The 24,298-nt window shown below is 36.4% G+C and overlaps 1 protein-coding gene across 1 annotated transcript in view; it reads right to left on the bottom strand.

Annotated features, from left to right (window-relative positions):
- Positions 1–579: 579 nt before the first annotated feature.
- The window catches only part of LOC120527400 (lysosome membrane protein 2-like), a 140,802-nt gene continuing 117,083 nt past the window's right edge, over positions 580–24,298 (bottom strand). The window contains exon 12 of the mRNA XM_039750775.1: positions 580–2,745. Within this exon, the coding sequence (XP_039606709.1) occupies positions 2,701–2,745 (45 nt within the window). The 3' untranslated portion in view covers positions 580–2,700. The remainder of the gene's footprint in view (positions 2,746–24,298) is intronic.

The raw sequence follows: 24,298 nt of genomic DNA, 5'->3' as shown, positions 1-24,298 counted from the left end.
TCAGTGTCATGCTAATAATTTCAAAGCACTAATTCCTCTTTACATGTCCTCTAAAGGAAACAATCCATTTTCAGTTGTTTCTTATTACTCTACACAGGTCTGAACTAAATGATTGGATCAGCTAGAACAGTATTTTATAGAACATCTCAAATACCACAAATCAATTTACAGACAAGAGGTCTTAAATAATAAGGTTAAAAAAAGGAACAAAATGAATAAATAAAAATTAATCACACAAATTTAATACTGCTGTAGTTTTTCAGTCTGCCTTAAGTACATCCTGAACCAAAGGCTATACAGTTCATTGCACAATATATCTTGGCCAAATAAATTGTATTTTACCCCATCTCATGTTTTCTCCATAATAGTAAAGTAGGATGTTCTAATCATGCATATTCCACATTTAATATTCACATAAAGACCTTAAGACTAAAAAAAGTAACATGTCTTTCAGTGTGTGTGATGAAAACCAGTAGGGAAAATCAATAATGTGTTCTTGCGACACATTTTACTACTTACAGTATCATTAACTGGACCATGACCACCTGCATGCTGTTCTCATATCCTTATTTTTTTACATCTTTTCCAGTCATGTGATATTTTACACCTTTTGGGATCTTGAAATAAAACTGACAGTGGAGATATTTTCCAGGCTAAAACCACCTCATTTTCCTTTTGATAACAGGCACAAATATGTAAGCACATCAAGATAAAGATAAATAAAGCAAACAAAGTTCAAACTGTCTTAAACAAGTGGAAAATATTTTTGTCATTTCAAAAAAGGAAATGGTGTCTCTTTTACTTTAATGGAAAAAACACACATGAGCATAATGCATCATGATAACTCAAGAATCCCATAACTCCAGAATCTTCTAAAGTCTGCAATAAGTGTACAACACTTATTTTTTCACGCATCCCAAATAGCAGTTCTGCTGCCTAAAGTCAAACGGCATTCACAAATCGCTTTAAGTGTGGCAGCGTAAATGCTGAAATTGTTCTGATGACAGATATTGTTAAATAGTACATACAATATAGAATACTGAGATGAGTTACCAATGTGCTTTTTATGGAAGAAATCAAGAAATGCCATCAAAAGAGAAAAGTATGGGGTGTTTTTTTGCACGCGTCAGTGACATATGGAGAGGAAAACAATGTTATAAAAGCTTTTCCCTTTAAAAAAAGGAAACGCATGAACTAAAAACAATTTAAATGGTAACTGTGCAAACTCAGAATTATAGGATTAACATAACTGGGTATACAAGATGGACATCTGATGTTGACTAATTTTACTCTAACAAGTTGCAAAAACTAAAGTACAAAATGGTCAAAAACATAATTAAAGTAACTCCCAATCAAACAGAATTTTTTTCTGAATATGTACAGGTCCAATAAACAATACTAACAAAATTAATGGAAATTAATTTCAAAAAAGAAAATCAAAATGCATGAACTTGAAAAGATAAGCATTAATAGCTTACAAAAATCCACTTCACATCCTAGCATTATACTAAAACATAAGAAAAAAGAAAATAAAGGCGCAAGATTAATGCAAGCTTCCTACTGAATGCCATAGTTTCTCTTACATGAGTAAAACAAAGAAAAAGAAAGTGTGCATACTGATAATGTTTATAGAAGTACATGATAAAATCTGAACATACAGCCCATCAGGTGCTTACAGCAGATTACAGTACAAAGTTAAGCTGTCTACAAAATTCTAAAGTCTACTTGTGCTGCAGAATCAGTCATTCAATGTTACAACACTAGAAAAGACTTAATCATTAATGTAGAAAGCTAAGATGAAAAACATTTAAATAATGCAGAAACTCATGATACAGAAAGTTAATGTTGTTTTGCTTGCATTACACTGGTTGTTTCTGAGGGTAAACTATGGATGCCTTTCTTACCTGTTAATGCAGAAAAATACATTAAGAAAACAAACATAAAAGGAAAAGAATGCCGAATTAGGAGTTATGGATTATTTAACATTTTAATATAAAATAGATTTTTTTCGTAGGAGCTCTTTCTTATAGACATATGACAAATAGCTGAAATTTAAAAGACTGCTGATGAGGCATGAAGCTTTTTAAAACTCAATTCATTAGTATAAATCAATGATTTCATAGATGGAGCAGTAACACCAAAGGAAACAGAGTTTACAACTAAAACTATTCATAACTATTTTAGACAGTATGCAAAGTTCAGTTCTGTACATGAACTTTTTTTTAATACTTGATACATTTCTTTACCTAAATCAAATTAACATCATTGCTCAGTGAAAAAAGTACATTACAGTTACCAGGCCAGTAATTGCTATGAATTGCATAGTCTTTTGGCAACTCTAATTATCACAGGGATTAGGAAATAGTTGTCTAACACATGATATTGGGTCAGATATAGTATACTTCTGTTAAAGTAACATTCTGCAAGAGATAGCTCCTAGCAACAATCCATAAGGAAATAAATCACATTCTGACAAAGACATGTAAGAAGCAATGCACTATAAGTCATGAACATACATAGCGAATGTTATTGTACTTTATTTAACTAAAAACTTAACTAGGAATTTACTGTCTACACAAATTGATTCAGGGAACTGTGCAGGCCAATACAGATGGGATGTTGTTTATTTTTTTGACTCATTCTGATTTCCTCCCATACTCAGGGATTATTGATCCAACTCCACTTCTGCAGCTACTTTACCTAAGCTGCTGATTGTATAATAGGAACTTGGTCATCCAATGTTACCTGTGAAGGAACACAAAAAAATAAATAATAAATAAAGTTGTATCTTTACTAATAGAAGTTGATATTTATTACGCAAAAGTGATCACAATATGACACTAAATAAAAACAATTTCAGTTACAGAAATCACTTTAAAGAAAATAATATTAAGTGATATTAATATTAGCTGGAATATACCTAATATTTAAGCCACAGAGTGTATAGCTCTAAGCAATCACTTCACTACTATTTGATATTACAGATACTGCAAAGGCCCATGTTTATAGCAAATGTTAACACGATGGTATTGTTGTTAAAGTCAGAAGAATCTACGCCTCATCGCTGCATGTGCGCAGCTTGCACATTCTCTTTTTGCCCAGATGGGTTTCCACCCACACCCCAATCTAAATTGACCTAGTATGAGTGACTATACCCTGTGATGAACAGATGCTCCATATAGAGCAGATAAGGCTCCTGTCTTACAACTGATGTTGCTGGGATAGGCTCTGACTTCTTCAATGCTGATACATAAAATATATTAATGCACATTGTAACAGTTTAAACATTTTGGGTATCATAAGAGCTGGCAAAATGTGTTTAACATATTGAGTAAAGAGAATCCATTTGATTTAAAACAAAACAAATTCCTACTTTAAATAGCAATATAATTCTGAACATCATGACCAAACTTTTGACTTGAAGGAGTTTTGCTTATTATTCCTGTGCCTGTCTGTGTTTTTTTTGTTTCTGGTTTCTCTGTTACCAATCTACCGTTAGATACAAGAACTATTGCCATTTCTATTTATACTGCATTGCTTTTCATTGGTTCAAACGTCTGACATGCTTCTGCACAATTATTTAGCTCAGAGTTTTAAATTATCATTCGAGGTCACAAGTATGTCATTAGCATAACTCTAACTGTCATACAGTACATCTGTATACTCATTATTGACCCCACTGTGGGAGTAAGCTGGCAGAATTAGAAATCAACCATGGATAGGGTGCCAGTTCATCAGAAAGCACACTGAAACATGTAAAGTTTGCTGGTGAACTATTTTTTTTATTTATTTTATTTAAAAGCAAATAACAATCCATACAATCAAATCAAACTTAACAAACCAACATTCAACCCCACACAAAAGAAAGAAAGAAAGAAAATACAGCCAGCCAACAAAGCAATTTTTTAAAGCAGCAAGGAAGGATGAATATCCTTTCCCTGATATAGAAGTTTATTCTAAAATGTTATTGATTAGATCCTGCCATATTTTTAAAAAGTTTTCAACAGATCCTCTGAGTGAGGATTTTATTTTTTCCAATTTAAACAGTATAGGACATCAGTTACCTACTGACTTAAAAGTGGAGGGTTTGGATTCCTCCAATTGAGCATGTACTAGTAGTGAGGTAAAGGCAGTTACAATTTGTTTGTCCTTCTCCAAGTTAAGCCTATCTGGGAGTATACCAAACACAGCTGTTAATGGGTTAGAAGTGATTGTGACAACAATGCTATCTGAAAGGCATTCAAAGATTTTTGTCCAAAATGATGTTAATTTGGTGCACATCCAAACCATGTGGCCCAGTTAGGCTGGAGATAGACTGCAACATTCACACGTTGAATCTTGCCCTGGAAAACATTTTGAATAGTTTTAAATAGTTATTGTCTGTTTTTACATACATTTTTATTACTCTTTAATTTAATATTGTTTTTTGTATCAGTATACTGCTGCTGGATTATGTGAATTTCCCCTTGGGATTAATAAAGTATCTATCTATCTAATCAAGATAAATGCTCTCTATACAAGATTGTAAGTTGAATAATTGAGTGCTTTGTGCATATGGAGCTAGAATGTATTTTGTGCTTGGTTGTTTTTTACTCCTTTACTGAAATGTTAAGAGAACAATCCTTTCCCCATTGTGCCCAGAGATCTTTGAAAAGAAGGGACTTTAAAGTGTTTTTATAAATTGTGAAGATGCTATGTGAGTCTTCAAGACTGATCAATATTTCTTCTGGAATAGAAATTAGCGGAAGGTGAAGAAAATTGAGCAGGTTCCATTTACCAAAGTCTCTAGCTTGAAAGTAGTGAAAAAGTTGTGTTCATGAGAAGTTAAATTTGAAGCTTAATTGCTTGTAGCATACAAAAACATTATCAATGTACAAGTATGTGAATGTATTGGTCCCAGACATCTTCCAAGCATTAAATACTATGTATGTTTGAAAGATGGAAAAGAGTGGTTGTCATGCAGAGTGCAACAGACAGGAGCTTCTCTGTCTTAAAGTGTTTCCTACATTGATTCTATATTCTGAGCGAAGGAAGGGCAATTGGATTATTAGTGCATTGACAATAGTTTGTATTTATTGGAGCATACAGCAGGGAATAAAAAGAAGTACTGTAATATTTTAATTCTATTGTAGACCAGGCCATATAAAGACCAGATATGGTCATCAATTTATGTCGTCATCAAGGTCTTTATGGCCTATATGCAGCAATTTAATTAAAAGTTAGGTTGTGCCATGACCCCTTCTACTTTAGGATGTTGTAGAGTCGCCATTTGGATGCATGGATGTTTCAGATTCCAAAAAAATTGGGTTATGGTGAATGAATGAATCTAATTTCTTAAAAAAAAGACCTATTAATGTATATGGGGATAGTTTGAAATAGAAAAAGAAAGTTGGGAAGGATGTTCACCTTAACGTTTTGCTCCAACATTGATGGACTGAAAGCCAGAAGTCTACGTGACCATCATCATCAAGTCCTTCCATGAGAACCCTAAATACAAAGAGGACTGTTTCATTTATGTTAGGTAGATTGCCCAGAGGGGACTGGGCGGTCTTGTGGCCTGGAACCCCCTGCAGATTTTATTTTTTTTCTCCAGCCGTCTGGGTTTTTTTTTTTTGTTTTTTCTGTCCACCCTGGCCATCGGACCTTACTTATTCTATGTTAATTAATGTTGACTTATTTTTATTTTTTATTGTGTCTTCTATTTTTCTATTCTTCATTTTGTAAAGCACTTTGAGCTACATTTTTTTGTATGAAAATGTGCTATATAAATAAATGTTGTTGTTGTTAACGGTGTTGATTCTCCCTGCTAAAGTCAGATGGAGGGTGGACCATCGATTCATATCTTATATTTTTCCACGCAGACAACAAAATTTTGTTGGAAAAAAAGCTTTAAATTTACTTTTGATATTTATCCCTAGATATTTAAACTGATCTGCTAAGATAAATGGGAATGTGTCTAGTCTAATATTATGTGCTTGAGAGTTCACTGGGAAAAATACACTTTGAGTCTAGATATCTTTTGAAAATATGCTAGTGCTTTTAGGATTGCGGGAATAGAATTTTGTGGGTCAGATATACACAGTACCATTGTGATGGTTTGGATTGTTCCCACACTACCGGGTCCCACAATGAGCCTCTGGAACCAGCTACTAATGTTTCCGAGGGATGAGCCGAGCAAATGAGGACAACACATAAAACAAGGAGTAGGTGAAAAAGTGCTCTAGTGCTTTTATTAAAAACCAAACATATCCAAACAGTGTACAAAGTGCAGTGCAAACTTCAATAAACAAATAGTCCAATAAAAAGGTATAAAATGGAGGTTAAAATAAACCATAAATAAACCCGGTAAAAATAAGGTTAAAATCCATCTGGCAGGACACTGTCCATTTTTAAAAGCCCAGTGCATCTATCTTAAAACTGACATCTCCTCTGTTTATCCTGCATGGGCCTTGCAGTGATGAGTTGCCCTGCCAACAGACACAGCCAACCTTCCCCAGGTCTGGGTCTTAGCCATTCCATGTAAGGCTCCCTCTCCTGACTTAGGCTTGGGGACCCAAAGGCCATGGTGCTCACAATGAGTCCAAGCCTCATTGACCCCTGCTGCCTTCCTAGTCTTCTGTGGTAAGTCACTCGCACACCCGGGGCATCATGCATAACGTCGTACGTAGAATTCATACTAAAACATGGCGTACGGACAAAAGCGGAAATGTGCATACGCACAAAAAAATCCAGATGCATAAATCTGTGCATACGTCAACTTCCACATTCTTCCGCTACGTAAATCCCGGTCAACGTGAAAAGTAGTGCACGTGCACGCACCTGCCATCCCACACCTTCTCCTCCCAAAATTACGCCTCTTAGAATATGCAAATCAATATAAATAGCCCTTAAGTTCAGTATTCTGTGAAAATACAATGGCAAAAGCCTTGGGGGGGGGGAATAGAAGAATTTCAGTGAGTAACAAGTGGCGGCAAGGAAAAACATACTATTTGTTGGTTTAAACAGTGGTATAAACAACAAAGGGAAGTTGATTGAGTGACAGAGTGGCAGACAAACTCAAAAGTTCAAATTCACAAAGTCGCACAGTGCCCGAAATAAAAAAGATGTTGATATCAAAGATTGCCATGAAAAGGTGAGTCATAACCTACCATTTGAATGTCATATGGAAGCTTATTAGGGTACAGAGAGTACAGAGAAAAGAAAAAAAAAATAGGGACACAGTAGGGAAAAAAAGCTCGAAATGTCAACTTTAATCTTGAAATTTCCACTTTAATCACGTACTTTATATTGTCATTAAAGTAGAACATCATAAACTTCATCTTAAAATCTTTTAATTTACTAGTTTCTCAAATCCCATCATAGCTAAAGCAGCACGTTAAATGCTTCGCATTCTATGTAATCTATGTGTGTGAATCAGTACTTGTTTCTTAAACAGGCTTACTCTTACGCCAACAGGTCACAGAATACTTGACACTCATGATATATACTTGATATAATTTTCATAATGATGGGAATTAAAGCATGTATTAAACATGGGAACGCGGTGGCACAGTGATAGTGACAAGCTGGCGCTCATCCTAAGATTGTTCCTGCTTCCTGCAAGATGTTTACTGCACTGTGCACGAACTTCGATGAAATAATTTATTGGAGCAGTACTGCCTCTTTCAAACGTACTAACCCAATATTCCTGTCCTTACTTTTCTTTCTCCAAGTAATCAAATGTCACACAATCAGCTCTGTAATAGATGTCAAGCCATCTGTAAGCTTAGAATGACGATTCTTCAAAACTTTTAAGGAACATTGAAATATCTTCATAGTACACGTTTAATTATTCCATCCATCTATCCATCCGGGGTTGTGCTAATCCCAGCAAGCATACAGCGTGAGGCAGGAACAATCCCGGAACGGGGTGTCAGCTCGTCACTAGCACTGCAACACTGTGTCCTCACATGTTTAATTTTTAACAAAATAGATTATTTAAATGATGTTAAAATTTTATCTATATAATGTAATAAATATACTTTGTTGTATTTCATATTAAAAATGACATCAAGAGGTCCAATATGATAGTGCTTGGAAATCTAAATTGACTTAGAAGCCAGTCGTCATCATATGTAAATACGTGCTTAATAAAGTGGCTCAGGTTGTGCAATATTATAACTGTATCACAAGTTTACAGTGAGGTACTGTAATTGTACTTATAAGTAAAAAAAGTTCTACCAGGACCACTTAATGGACTGATTGAGTGCGTTTATAGTTCTTGAGATGAAACTGTTTCTGAACCGCGAGGTCCCTACAGGAAAGGCTCTAAAACGTTTGCTGTATGTGAGAAGTTCAAATAGACAGTGTGCATGGAGGAGGCAGCTTGTACTTTATGCTGTATATCTATAATTCTCTTTCTGATCAGCTGCTGTAGAGCTGTGATTCCACAGTCAGACACAGTGGGTTAAATACTCTGAATAGTCCACTAAGAGTAACAACGCTAAAGTGGCTATGGTATTTGGAATAGTTTGGCCATTCTGTGGACCATTATATTGTTACAGATTAATTACAATCAGATGCCTTAAACTAATAAATGATATGCAGTTAACTTTAGTGTATTTGATAAAGCCACATCAGGGATGTGGATCAAAAAATAAATAAATAAATAACAATAACAATAACACTGCTTTGACGCTGGGTGTCACCATTTTGCAACACCAAGCAGAGAACTTGTATACTCCAGGGATTGAGCTTGAAAATGTGAGTGGCTTTACGCCAAGTTTATTTTTTATACATCGCGATTGGAGCGTGGAAATGGCCATATACAACATTTTTGTGCGTACGCACTGTTTGTACATGACAACCCTGGTCACTCTTGCTCCTTGTACATGCTCAGCCAGAGTGACCCATTTTACCCACCCCGAGTGTTGGTCACACACTCCTCTCTGGGAGCTATCATCCCAGGTGTCTGCCTTCTCTCTCTCAAGCCCACTTTCTTCAGCCCCTGTCTCTATTCTGCATCTGCACCTTCTCTCCCTCACGTCTTCCTGCCCTCTTTTCCTTCTTTAACGTGCACTCTGATGTCTGTGTTATTTCCCCAATCAATTGAGCTTCCCTTTTATATGCTGAGGAGCGGTTGCAGGTGCAATCACCTGATTGCCACCCCCGAGATGACAACCTGACATGTGCCGACAAAGATGGCAAACCACCTCACACCAATCTGGAGACAAGCAGTCTTGTCAGCAGATTGCTTGCACTTGCTCTACTCCCCAGTGCAAGCGCGACCAATTATTTATTTATTTAAAAATGGCCATTTTTTTCTGAGCCACGGACCCACTATACCACAATTATATCATCTGCATGTACTGATATTTTTTGTTCAAGTCCTTCTCTGAAAATTCTGTTTATCTCTGATGCATTTTGAAAGTAAATGACTAATGTCGATTGCAAACAGCAATACTGATAGGGGATGTGCTTGTCGAGTAGCATGTTCTAGTTTGAAGCAGTATGAAATATTGCTGTTAATATGAACTGAGGCTTCTGGACTAGTATTGAGTAGTTTGATCCATGCACATGTTTGGGTCGAACCTAAATTTGTGCAATGAGGTAAAGAGGTAGTCCCATTCAACTATTTAAAATGCTTTTCTGTATCGAAATATAGTAAGATTTCTGGGGAATTAGATTTAATGAGCGAATATTTTATATTAAACAAATGTCGAAGGTTAGAAGTTAAGTGTCTGAATAATAATAAACCCGGTTTGGTCTTGTGACATTATAAAAGAAAGCACTTTCTCGATCCTTCTAGGAAGAATTTTGGAGAGTATCTTAACATCATCATTCAGGAGTGAGATTTGTCTGTATTATGCACATTGTAGTAAGTCCTTATTTTTCTTAGGAAAGATAGAAATTAATGCTTCTCTAAAAAGGCTGAGATAGATTTTTGTTGTCTTTAGCTTCTGTGAACATTGCTAATAAAAGTGGAGCTAACTTTTTTGAAATATTTTTTATAAAATTCCATTGGGTATGGACTGCTACTTTCGCACTTAGAATTACTAGATCCTATAAACTCACTTCAGAGATTGTCAGGGGTTTATCCAGTTCCACAGAACTAAGAGTATCTAGCTGTGGTATCATTTAATGAGTCAAAAAAACTCAATAGTTTATGTCTTATCTTCATTGGAACTTACAGTACTCTCTAAATATGTGGCCTATATTTTCATGGTCTATGATTTTTATCTCCATCTGTGTTGGTAATTGCTGTTATTACATTGCAGACTTCCTGCTTGTGGAGTTGTTGACCTAAAATCTTATTGGCCTTCTTTTTGTTTTCATAATAATGATGTTGAAATTTAAAGATAAGCTGTACCGTTTCGTTAGTAGTCAAGAGGTAAAATTCTAATTGCAAAACCTGTCTTTTCGTATAGCATGCTTCATTTGGAGACCTAGCGTATTCTAGATCTATTCTGGTAATTTTGTTAAATAACTTAGACGCCTTTTTGACTTCCAATTTATGTTTGTGAGAAAGATATGAAATAATCTGTCCTCTTAAAAATGCCTTTAGTGTTTCCAATAATATTCCAGCAGAGACTTCTGGGGATGCATTTTTCTCCAGAAAATAATCAATTTGTTTGGATATGAATTCTGTACAGTGCTTATCAACTAATGACAGGGAGTTAAAATGCAAGCTACGAGATGAGTGTGTATGATACAGTAAGTTAAGGTCAATGATAAGGGGGTTGTGGTTGCAGATTACAATAGTGCCGTACTTACTCGATTTGATAATTGGCAAAAAATAAGTGTCTGTGAAGAAAAAATCAAGCCTTGAGTAACAATGATGAACTTTTTAGAAGAAGGAACATTTGCTAAGGTTAGAATTTAACCTCCATGGGTCTCATAAGTTCTGATACATTACAAACTGTGTAATTATTTTTACAATGTTAGATGTTATCACTGTTGTAGCTGAAGATCTATCCGGGTCTGGATTTAAAACACAATTAAAGTCTCTGGCTATTACAATTTTATGAGTGTTAACATTAGGAACAAATACAAATACATTTTGGATGAAATCTCTATAATCTATGTCAGGTGCATAAATATTTCTCAGTATCAATTTACTATTAAATAAATTGCCCATCACCATGACATATTGCTCTTCAGGATCACATATTACGTCTGGTGCAACAAATAGGTTAGTTCTGTGTATTAAGATTTCTATACCTCTAGTTTTCTTTGCACAGCTGGAGTGAAAAAATCAATTCAATCCAATACCTTTGCAATTGAAACTGGTTGTTACTTATTATGCAAGTCACCTGTAAAAATACTATCTTGCCATTTAAATGGGTTAAGTGAGTAAATATTTTCTCTTTAATTTGAGATTGACGACTTTGACATTCCAGCTCACAAAGTTCACTGTTTGGACATAAAAACATTGCTTCTGAACTTTTGTTGACATTTATTAGTTTTAACTTTGTACATTTTTACATATGATAGCTTTAACCTAGATAACCTATATCCTTTATCCGATTATTTTTAGGTGATATGGCTATGAAGCCTATTATTTTGTTGGCATTAACAGTTATCTTGATAGAAAGGATAAATAAGAAATAGCAAAGCTCTTTTTAAAACACCCCCAATCAATTTGCTTCCCCAAGTGAGAGAGACAACAATTCATGAAGTCCTGGTTCTCTGACATACCAAAGATGGTATCCAAAACAAAATGATCCCCCAACAATGGTGAGGTATCTATTGAAAGCACAGTCCCAATATAATAAATCTAGGGAATGATGTTAAAATGTTCCCATGGAGATAACATATGACAGTACATTCCCAATACGATAAATCAAGGATATGAAGTGAAGAAAAAAACATGTAAATAGCAAGTTACTTTGTGTTTGCCAAAAAGTACATATATTCAATGAAAGAAGTTTCAATAAAATAAATTTAAAAAAAAATCTCTAAAATATTAAAAACATTCTTAGAACAGAGTGAGGATTTGAACACAAATAAAATTAATAGTGAAAGGACTGTCTGGAAAAGCAAAAATATTTTGTTAATGAGCAGACAGGTAAGGAACCATGCTACTATATGTTAATATTCCACAGATGACTTTCTACTCCAAAAAGACTTGTAGTTAATATAATATTGATATAAACAGAGCAACTACAAAATAATTGTAAAATTGCTCTGCTATGTGCAATAATGCCTACCCAGGCGCATAATGTTTTACAAAATAAACTCAAGTACCATATATGCTCCAATAAACGCTCTTATTGTTATCTTATCTCTTATTGTCGCCGGTCTCTAATAAGTGCCGGGCTTCAGAGGGGACATGGCCAAATAGTAGCCGGGTCTTTGATATTTGTCTACTAGTGTACATTGTAAGCGTCTGTATCTTTGCGTGTGTAATACATGTGCATTTCAGCACGTTGCATATATAAGAAACTAGCAAATTACCCGTGCTTCGCAGCGGGGAAGTAGTGTGTTAAAGAAGTAATGAAAAAGAAAAGGTAACATTTTAATAATAACGTAACATGATTGACAATATAATTGTGTTGTCATTGTCATGAGTGTTGCTGGCATATATATATATATTATGTTCAATTTCTCATTAATGCAATTATCTAATCAACCAATCACATGGCAGTTGCTTCAATGCATTTAGGGTGTGGTCCTGGTCAAGACAATCTCCTGAACTCCAAACTGAATGTCAGAATGGGAAAGAAAGGTGATTTAAGCAATTTTGAGCGTAGCATGGTTGTTGGTGCCAGACGGGCCGGTCTGAGTATTTCACAATCTGCTCAGTTACTGGGATTTTCATGCACAACTATTTCTAGGGTTTACAAAGAATGGTGTGAAAAGGGAAAAACATCCAGTATGCGGCAGTCCTGTGGGCAAAAATGCCTTGTTGATTCTAGAGGTCAGAGGAGAATGAGCCGACTGATTCAAGCTGATAGAAGAGCAACTTTGACTGAAATAACCACTCGTTACAACCGAGGTATGCAGCAAAGCATTTGTGAAGCCACAACACGCACAACCTTGAGGCGGATGGGCTACAACAGCAGAAGACCCCACCGGGTACCACTCATCTCCACTACAAATAGGAAAAAGAGGCTACAATTTGCACAAGCTCACCAAAATTTGGACAGTTGAAGACTGGAAAAATGTTGCCTGGTCTGATGAGTCTCGATTTCTGTTGAGACATTCAAATGGTAGAGTCAGAACTTGGCGTAAACAGAATGAGAACATGGATCTATCATGCCTTGTTACCACTGTGCAGGCTGGTGGTGGTGGTGTAATGGTGTGGGGGATGTTTTCTTGGCACACTTTAGGCCCCTTAGTGCCAATTGGGCATCATTTAAATGCCACGGGCTACCTGAGCATTGTTTCTGACCATGTCCATCCCTTCATGACCACCATGTACCCATCCTCTGATGGCTACTTCCAGCAGGATAATGCACCATGTCACAAAGCTCGAATCATTTCAAATTGGTTTCTTGAACATGACAATGAGTTCACTGTACTAAAATGGCCCCCACAGTCACCAGATCTCAACCCAATAGAGCATCTTTGGGATGTGGTGGAACGTGAGCTTCGTGCCCTGGATGTGTATCCCACAAATCTCCATCAACTGCAAGATGCTATCCTATCAATATGGGCCAACATTTCTAAAGAATGCTTTCAGCACCTTGTTGAATCAATGCCATGTAGAATTAAGGCAGTTCTGAAGGTCAAACACCGTATTAGTATGGTGTTCCTAATAATCCTTTAGGTGAGTGTATATATATATATATATATATATATATATATATATATATATATATACACACACATATATATATACACATATATACACACACACACACACATATATATACATATCTACATATATACTGTATATACACACATATATATATATATATACTGTATATACACACATATATATATATATATACTGTATATATATATATATATACACAAATCTACATATACTGTATACAAATCTACATATATATCTACATATGTATATATATTAGGGGTGGGACTCGATTAAAAAAATTACTCTAATTAATTAGAGGCTATGTAATAATTAATCTTGATTAATCATATGTAATCACACATGAAAATTTGTCCCAAATCAAAATGTTTTTTTTTAATTTAAAAGGGTTTTAGTGTGCAACAGAATCAAATAATAGACATGGACATGAATATTGTAAACTCAAGCTCTTTTAATTTCTGAAATTAAAAAAAAATGCTTTTAAACTGCATTTCAATTCAAAACAGAAACAAAAATATCATCCCTGGCTAAAATTGGGCAGACTTAAAAATAAAGTGGTATTTTAAGTACTTTAAGTACATTTTCAGAATGGTATTGTCTTTAAATAATAATAACAAAAATTTCAACATAAAGTGCAGTTTTTCTTCTTAAAAAAATAAGGCAGAAACATAAAAGGTAATTTGACCAGCTTCACCTTTAAACTCTTGAGTAACCTTAGCCAAAATTATTTTGTACATTAGGCTAAAACAGTGTGATCATTGAACATTTTGTAATTAGATGTAATTAGAATTACTAACGGTCACGGGAGTCCAATGATCCCCAATAAGAGTCACAAAGTCCACTTTCAGTAATGCATCTAATTTTGCTTGCTTTTCAGTGTGCACAAAACCATGCTTTTATCAAGGCTTCCGTCAGGTAGTCTTTTGAAATGAAATTTTCCTCCGATCAGTCGTAAGAAAGCGCTTTATTCCGACTCTAACATTTTTGTAGCTCTGATGTGTGCATCAATGTAATCGATGTACAAGGAAATCATGCACTGACAAAAGTTCCCCTTTGCTTGGAATTGAAAGTGTGATTAAATGCGTTATTTTTTTAAGTGTCTCAGCTGTGCTTGTGCCAAGAAAAGGAAACATTTTAAAAATAACGTAACATGATTGTAAATGTAATAGTTTTGTGACCGTTATGAGTGTTGCTGTCATCAAGGATTTGATTATAATTTCTTTCAATCAGGTTCGTATTTGGACAGTTTGCACAAAACCACGCTTTTATCAAGGCTTCCGTCGGGTAGTCTTTTGAAATGAAATTTGCCTCCGATCAGTCTTAGGAACGCGCTTTGTATCCATTATTCATAAAGCTTCAATTGGTGATCTGTCTTTCTGCGTTAACCGCATATTTTTTCATATATCTCAAACCAAGGGGATGCGAGGGTAAAATGAATCGGGAAGCGCGCGTACATACTAAGTGCACCCTCTCTCGGGAATCGAACCACGAACGTCGGCGCTAGAGGCGAAGCCACGCGCCACGGCATGTGGTTCGTCTATTTGTGAGTATGTAGATCGGAGTATATATATACACATATATATATATTTATATATACACCCGCGCTTCGCAGCGGAGAAGTAGTGTGTTAAAGAAGTTATGAAAAAGAAAAGGGAACATTTTAAAAATAACGTAACATAATTGTCAATATACAGTAATTGTTTTGTGAGTGTTATGAGTGTTGCTGTTATCAAGGATTTGATTATCATTATTTCTTTCAATCAGGTTTGTATTTGTAGGATGTGTTGTGTTCAAGTTACATTCCGTGTTTGTCAATCGTTGTAAAAATAACAGGTTTCATTCATTGATTTGTTTCTTACTGCATCAATAAACAGCTTGTGTTCCTCTTTATCTGAGACGTGACACACTGCATGCATGGGTTTTTTTTACACTGTCTTCCTTTAGCGGGACATTGACTTTTTCCACCGTGTGCTTTGTTTCCGCAGTAGCTGCACTTATGAATATGCTTGAATATATCACACGCTTCATATTTTTTTGCTGCCTTCTCAATTGTGTAATTCGGTTTTTGTTCAGCACTGTTTGGAACTGTTGCTTTTTGTCTGTGCACTGCGTCATTTCATGTAAGCCGCTCGGTGTACTTGCATCAAAGGTTCCCAGCTGTGCTGGTGCCATCTAGTGAGATGTCCAGGGCTGTATTTGATGTTAGCTAAGACTCTGCACTTAAAAGTTTCTCTCGCCGTTTCGCTGAGTTTGTGCCAAACACCACCCTGACCATCTCATCTTCCTCTGCATAAGCACAGTCCTTCACCAGTGAATATTTAGCGGCAGTGCTTCTATTGGATTGCCGCTGACGGACAGCCTTATATGGGCAGGCACTAAATTACGTGGGAGGCGTAACTCCGCCTCCCACGGGCATCGAGCAGAAGTCTATTATAGTATATGGACGAAAAAACAGGTTCCAGTTATGACCATTACGCGTAGAATTTCGAAATGAAACCTGCCCAACTTTTGTAAGTAAGCTGTAAGGAATGAGCCTGCCAAATTTCAGCCTTCTACCTACACGGGAAGTTGAAGAATAAGTAATGAGTCAGTGAGTCAGTCAGTGAGTGAGTGAGTGAGGGCTTTGCCTTTTATTAGTATAGATATGGCTATACCGGTTTCTAAAACTGCTTCATTTTCGTGCCGGGTTGACCAAAATATGGACAAACCTGGAAGAAGAGGAAGACGATAGTGAACTAGGTAACAACGAAGCCGTCTTTGCAGATTCGGACGACGAATAGCAGCGAAAGGTACAGAACAACATTGCCATTTATCTTTAACAGTTTTACGCAGCATGTGAAATTCAAATAAAGTAACTGTTTGTAATATTAGTCAATATTTTTGAGTACCTACATGTACTGACGCACAAAAAAAATATTGTGTTCTGAAGGTTTTTTTTTGTTTTTTTTTTATAATGGCCGGTCTGTAATAGCAGCCGGTCTCTATTAAGCGTCGGGAGCAGAGGCTAGTTTTGCAAATAAACGCCAGGGGCCACTATTGGAGCATATACGGTATATTTGAATTTAGCATTTGTCTTCAATCACAGCAATTTAAAACATTAAGTAAGCAGCACTGCTATTTTGATATTGCTTAAACTTCAGCAACAAATGTGTCTGATAAAGATAATATTCTAGCATTACTAATAACGCAATTTAATAACGGTTAAGTGTTACTACTTGTCAGGCAAAGACTGTCTCATTAGTGTGACAAAGGAGAGAAGAATCCTCTTTATTTAGGGACAAGTAATAAGAAGCATTTCCCTAACTGGAAACATTTGTTTGTATGTTGTGCATGTACTCCTTAGTAAATCTTGGGATTTCTCAGCCAATTTTGAAGCTAGTCTTTCTTGCTAAGAATGCATAAAACGATATTAGTGACAGCCCAAATGAGATTAAGGTAGCTGTTCTTGACTGTTTTTTTATTGACAATGTAAGTATTTTACTGATATTAATTTGACCTGGTTATCTTATAAAAGTAATGTTTTTTGATAGATAACTGTTTATTAACTCAGTCAGGTAGAACAAGGTGGGGGGCTAAGATTCCAGGGTCCATGATATCCTACACTGGCCCCAGTATATTTCTCTTTATTTTGAATCCCCACAGTGATCCCCACTTTAACTGACACGTTGGTCCACGGTGGTAAAAATCTTTTCTCTGAGCATGATGTTGGCTCCTGAACTACGTGATATCAGTACAGAGTCAAAATTTTAAGTCATAACCAGTAATTTATATATTGTCATCCATCCATATTTTTAATGAATTCACTTATTTCAGTAACTGGTAGCATTAGGCACAAGGCAAGTATGAGCCCTACTCAGGGTACAAGACTATCAGAGGTAATTCCAAGTATTTTCAAGCTACTCATCATTCACATGGTATATTGATTGTGGCACATCCCCACTGTCAGTAAGTCATTATTTGTTGTATTGAGATGCTGTTCATTAAAAAGGCTGCACTATTTTTAAAGTTACATTTCTTTAAAGCATTTTCAGATATTCATTTTTCAGTACATAAGAACTTTTCCCGGCAGTTTACCTACATAAAGGCTGTTTAAATCAATGAGCATGGCTGAGATGCCAGAACACTATCCTTGGGGTTAAACACAATATTTCTTCTGGCTCTTTCTCTACATTCATGACCTGATTCAACTTATTTTGACATCTCTACTTCTCAACCGTCTAAAACTTGCCACACTGCAGCAGTGCTCTTGATGAAACCATGAAACTTTCACCTTTAAAGTCATTTAAGGACTTTCACTTATAACAGATCTTTATAATTAAGTGACACATGTATTGTAAAATGTTTTACCTCTTTTAATTTATAATATTTTATATGATAAACTAAGCATTTAATAATATCTACATTTTTAATATAGACTGGTAAAGTAAATAAAAACATTTACATTGAAAAACTATTACACTTGTTTTTTCCCAAACTCACAAGTCCAAATATATATTCTTTCAGTTTATGAATTGCTAAAATATTTTAAATAATTCAGGAACACACATTACCTAACATTACATCTATCTGGAAATAAAGATGAAATCAAGTGGATGAGGTCAGAACTGAAGAAGCATCTCTAAAAGGGGAATGCCCACTACAAAGAAAAACTTGAGCTCAAGTTACAATAAAACAACATGAAAAAAGTGTGGAATGGATTGAGGACTATACATAGAGAGGAAGGGAGCAAGAGCAGAGCTAATAAACTGAACCAGTTCTTCAACAGGTTTGACTCATTCTTGTCAGTACAGCTCTCCCCCAAACACTGATAACCTGCGAGTTGAAGAAGTTCTAGAATCCCAACTGGCATCTGCACTCTGCATGACCTTCTCCAACAATATCATTTTACCTGAGGTCTCTAGCTCCTCTCAACTTTCTAGATTTTGTGTCTCTACTAATGAAGTTAAGAGAGAGTTGGGAAAACTCTGCATAAACAAGGCCTCAGGGCTGGACAGTATCAGCCCTAAGGTGCTGGAAACATGTGCCAAACAGTTCTGCAGGGTCCTGCTTTTCCTTTCCCTGAATTTGCAAAGGGTTCTCCAGCTGTGGAAAACATCATATGTCATCTCAGTGTCAAAGAAATGTTATTCCAGTGATAGCATGGACTTCAGACCAGTTGCTCTTACTTCGTACATCACGAAGAACTTTGAGAGGCTGGTCCTAAAACAGCTATGGCCCCTGGTTTCAGAATATTTGGATCCTCTGCAATTTGCCTATCAGACACATATAGGTGTGGAAGATGCTCTCATCTACATGCTCCACAGAGTCTACTCCCACTTGAACAAAGCCAGCACCACAGTCAGGATCATATTATTGGACTTTTCCAATGCCTTTAACATCTATCTACTTCATTGAGTGCGTGAAAAACTCAAGGCTTGGACTCCTGATGAATCCACAATCTCCTGGATCAAGGATTACCTGACCAACAGGCAGCAGTTGGTGAGGCTAAAGGACTGTGTGTCAGAAATAGTGATGTGTAATATTGAAGCATCTCAGGGAACTGTCCTATCTCCCTTCTTGTTCACCCTATACACAACATACTTCCAGTACAATACCAGCATATGCCATCTACTGAAATTTTCAGATGACTTGTCTATAATAGGCTTCATTAATAATGGAGACGAATCAGAGTACAGGAAGGTTATGGAGGACTTTGTCTTGTTGTGCACAGACAAACTGCAACTCAACAGCAGCAAGACAAAAGAGCTAGAGGTTGACTATAGGTGTACCAAGGAGCCTCTGAGACCTATCACTATCCAGAGGAAGAATGTGGAAGTGGGTGGTGCAGAGCTACTAGTACCTAGGGGTCCTGGACTGGTATGACAACACAATGGCTCTGTATAAGAAGGTTCTGAGCAGACAGTATTTGCTAAGGAGACTCAGGTCTTTTGATGTGCACTGCAAGCTACTGGAAATGTTCCATCAGTCCATAGTAGCCAGTGTGGTGTTCTGCTCTGTAGCCTCCTGGGGAAGCAACCTGAGCTCAAAAGAGGCACAATGCCTGAACAAACTTATCAGGAAAGCCTGCTCCATCACAACACAAGCTAACACTGGTCACAAGCAAAACTGCAGTAGAAAAGTGGATGGTGGCAAAATTGGATGCCATCATGAATATTACCCTCCATCCCCTCCAGGAGGCACTCTCTTGAAGCACGTTTAGCCACAGGCTCATTCCACCAAGGTGTGCTAAGAAGCACCTCTGGGGCTCTTTTCTGCCAACTGATATCAGGCATTTCAATGCTTCCTCCTGGGACATTTGTTAAGTTCATTTTGAAATACCATTTTGATATATCTGAACAAAATACATGTATTTATTTATTTATATTTAATTATTTACTTTTATTTACAAATTGTCTATTATTTTCCTTGTTTTTATGCTTCTGCTAATTTCCCATTGGGATTAATAAAGTTTATCTAATCTACTGCATATCATTTACTAACGTTTTTCAACGTGTTTTTAAAATTCCATTCTATACTAAAAACACATAACCCTGGGTTGAGGTCAAAATATTGGAATAGCTTTGCTATTACCCAACCAAAAGAGCATTATGAGCTAAATTACCTTCTCATTTGTGAACCTTCTTATGTTCTAACCTAACTTCTTTGAGGGCTACAAAAAGGTGAGTCAATAAATCATAGCCCAGTTTGTACTCTGTATCATTCTCCAGCTCCTAGAGTACATATGCCACAAGTTGGTAATCATCAAAGAATGGATATTGCTTTGGTGGAGCTGCTGAACTGCCATTAGGCCAAAAGATGAGAGGTGCTGTAGAAGCATAACAGAATCTGATGCAACCGTGTCTTAACACTAGAATTACCAGAGCCTACGAAAAAACTCGTAATTCCGTCCCACCTTAAATCGCTTCTTAAATCCCTTCACACCTCTTCCTTTGTCCTCTAAATGTGCTGATAAAGAGAAGCTAGGAGCAGCCGGCTATTCCATCCCCCCACCAATTTAGAACGTGCACGAACTTCTCTCAGCTCATGCCTTGATTGAGTATCTGGGAGTGAAGTGGAGTTTTACAGTGGAAATAATAGATCGTTATTTGGAACACACGCATTTCATGTCTGTTCCGTTTCTACAGTAATCTGTGTAAACACATTGTTAAAACAGAAACGTTTTTTATATTCTAGTAGTAGATGACAAAATGTAGGCATAAACTATATAATGTATGAAGCCTGAAGTCCAAATATCAAAGAAACATTTTCACAAGAATAACACAACAATTGCGCTTTTATTCAAAAATATAACTGCAGAAACAAAAATCCGCCTTAACATGCGACATTGACAGCCATTTATTGTAACTGCCTCCATGGTTCAATAGAATCTGTTCCCGCTTGGGAATCAAAAGGTCGCGAGTTTGATCCTGCGCCACTCCGCTTTGAGAAATAAACTGCTCTTATTCTTATTATTTTAGAATAAAAGCATACATTTGATTTCGGTCTGTGACAGCCGGCGCAATTTATGATCCTTGTAAAGGTTAGCTTTTTTTTTTTTTTATTCACTTTTCATTCCCTCTGTCGCGTTCAGAATCAATCCTTACAACCCCATCTGACACGGCTGTTTTCACATAAAGACGCGCTATAGCTCTGCAGTGTACCACAATGCATACTAAAGCCCCCTCCCCAGGTTGCTGACACACAAATGCCGGCGAAGCTGCCTTCTTCATATCTCACTGTCACTTGATTTTCTTTTTATTCAGTTTTATTGAGTGTTCCTGCCAGTCCCCGCATGTTGCTGTATGATGTTTCTTTTGTACTCCAGGACATGCAGAGGAAAGAATGGTAAAGAGCAGTAACTTCGGCGCTATATGCAATAATCAGACACTCCCCATCTGCCCGTTGTTTTGTTATACTTTTCAATACTTTTTATACTGCTCAAACGGGCATGCTCAAAAAATACATGTGTAATGCCACGAAAAGTGCACGCAGACACTTCATTTCGCAAACAAAACAAGTGCACTTTTATTCAAGACTACCTGTACAGCCGAAGAAAAAAGAAAGCAAGTTACAGTAGGCGATTGCTACGACAGCTTGCATGGTGCAATGCTAAGAAGTGCTGATTTCCATTCCGTGCTATATAAAATCATCACATTCAAATATTAACAGTTCCCAGACACCCAAGGACCGTCCTTCCTACATTTACGACACGTGTACTTGTTGCAGTGTACACACCTCTCTGTGCTATGGTTCCTGTTACACTGAATGAGCACCTGACACTGTACTTTCTTCCCTGGGGGAAGGTCTCACATTAGAGAATTTCCAGTTCCTGCATAAATTCACACCCGATCTGACGTTGTTCGTTTTCAAATAATATTGCATTAGTTATTTTTCGTGGCATTACACGTGTATTTTTTGAGCATGCTCAAACACAGGAACATATGTTGGTGTAAAAGTATAACAAAACAACGGGCAGATGGGGAGTGTCTGATTATTGCATATAGCGCCGAAGTTACTGCTCTTTACCATTCTTTCCTCTGCATGTCCTGGAGTACAAAAGAAACAGCGTACAGCAACATGCGGGGACTGGCAGGAACACTCAATAAAACTGAATAAAAAGAAAATCAAGTGACGGTGAGATACGAAGAAGGCAGCTTCGCCAGCGCTTGTGTGTCAGCAACCTGGGGGCTTTAGTATGCATCGTGGTACACTGCAGAGCTATAGCGTCTTTATGTGAAAACAGCCGTGTCAGATGGGCTTGTATGGATTGATTCTGAACGCGGCTGAGGGAATGAAAAGTTAATAAAAAAAAAAAAAAAGCTAACCTTTGCAAGGATCATAAATTGCACCGGCTGTCACAGACCGAAATCAAATGTATGCTTTTATTCTAAAATAGTAAGACTAAGAACAGTTTACTTCTCAAAATGGAGTGGCGCAGGATCGAACTCACAACCTTTTGATTCCCAAGCAGGAACTGATTCTATTGAACCACGGAGGCAGTTACAATAAATGGCTGTCAATGTCACATGTTAAGGCGGATTTTTGTTTCTGCAGTTATATTTTTGAATAAAAGCGCAATTGTGTTATTCTTGTGAAAATGTTTCTTTGATATTTGGACTTCAGGCTTCATACATTATATAGTTTATGCCTACATTTTGTCATCTACTACTAGAATATAAAAAAACGTTTCTGTTTTAACAATGTGTTTACACAGATTACTGTAGAAACGGGACAGACATGAAATGCGTGTGTTCCAAATAACGATCTATTATTTCCACTGTAAAACTCCACTTCACTCCCAGATACTCAATCAAGGCATGAGCTGAGAGAAGTTCGTGCACATTCTAGGTGGGGGGATGGAATAGCCGGCTGCTCCAAGCTTCTCTTTATCAGCACATTTAGAAGACAAAGGATGCTGGTGGAGAGGTGTGAAGGGATTTAAGAAGCCATTTAAGGTGGGACGGAATTACGAGTTTTTTCATAGGCTCTGGTAATTCTAGTGTTAAAAAGACTAATGTCAATACAAATACAAAAATAATTCACCACAATAAGAGTCATTCTTAACAAATGTAAATTTCGACCAGTAAAGAAGTTGTACCATATTTTCTCCAGCGCATGTTGCAGCAAACAGTGGAACAGAAATCTGTTTTTTTAGGAACTATACAAGGTTTTCCAGAAAAAAAGACAAAGGTATAAGAAGAAAAAAAAACTCCATAATAGTTTAATGCACGATTTATTTTTCTGCCACATTTCAGACAGAACATTTCAAAAGAAACAGGGAGGCAAGCCAGCAACTTTAGCACATTTTTGATGTTCATAATGTAACAACTTCAAACTCACATTATCCAATTTATGGGGTATGGGAAATTATTAGGTACGCAGGCAGCACTGAGCGAAAGGAAGAAAACAGCCCTGGGGAGGGCACCTTTCAACTCATGGATGGTTAAATTATTAATTACTAAAAATTTATGTACTGTACTTATTGTGCTATTTTAATTGTATCTGCCAAAGTTATTCATTTATATGTGTTTTATGCCATTTCAAAAACGTTTTTTTATTGTTTTTCATTTTTTTACTCTTATTAATGTGTTCATTGTGATATGGAATGTTACATAACATGGACCTACTCTGACTATGTATCTTCTTTGTTTGAGAGACTGATGGGAAGGTGAGATTTATAAAATAAATTACTTATTTATGTCACCAGAAATCAAGGTACATATGTCTGGATTTGAAATTTAATTTATGACGTGGTATGTCAAAGGATTCAAACATGAAGTTAAATAATAAAGTACAACCTCCATTCAATACTAAAAATTACATCGCAGCTGAATTTGACAAACCTACATGCTTCCAATTGAAAAAAAGGGAGTTTATATTTATTTTGTTCTTAACGTTCTCTGAGTTACAGTATACTAGTAATTTGAAGTGCGTTTTAACTCAACTACAAATCAAATGCTAACCTTTCTTTTTTAGTTTATAAGGGTAAATTCAAGACTCACTATAAGCTATTTTTTTTATTCATACTCAATGCATTGTTCTTTTTTTGGGCACATACACCAC

The sequence above is a fragment of the Polypterus senegalus genome, chromosome 4 (assembly GCF_016835505.1).
Source record: "Polypterus senegalus isolate Bchr_013 chromosome 4, ASM1683550v1, whole genome shotgun sequence".
Taxonomy (NCBI): Eukaryota; Metazoa; Chordata; class Cladistia; order Polypteriformes; family Polypteridae; genus Polypterus; species Polypterus senegalus.
The sequence above is the reverse complement of the archived record's forward strand: the minus strand, read 5'-3'. Positions and strand labels throughout refer to the sequence as shown.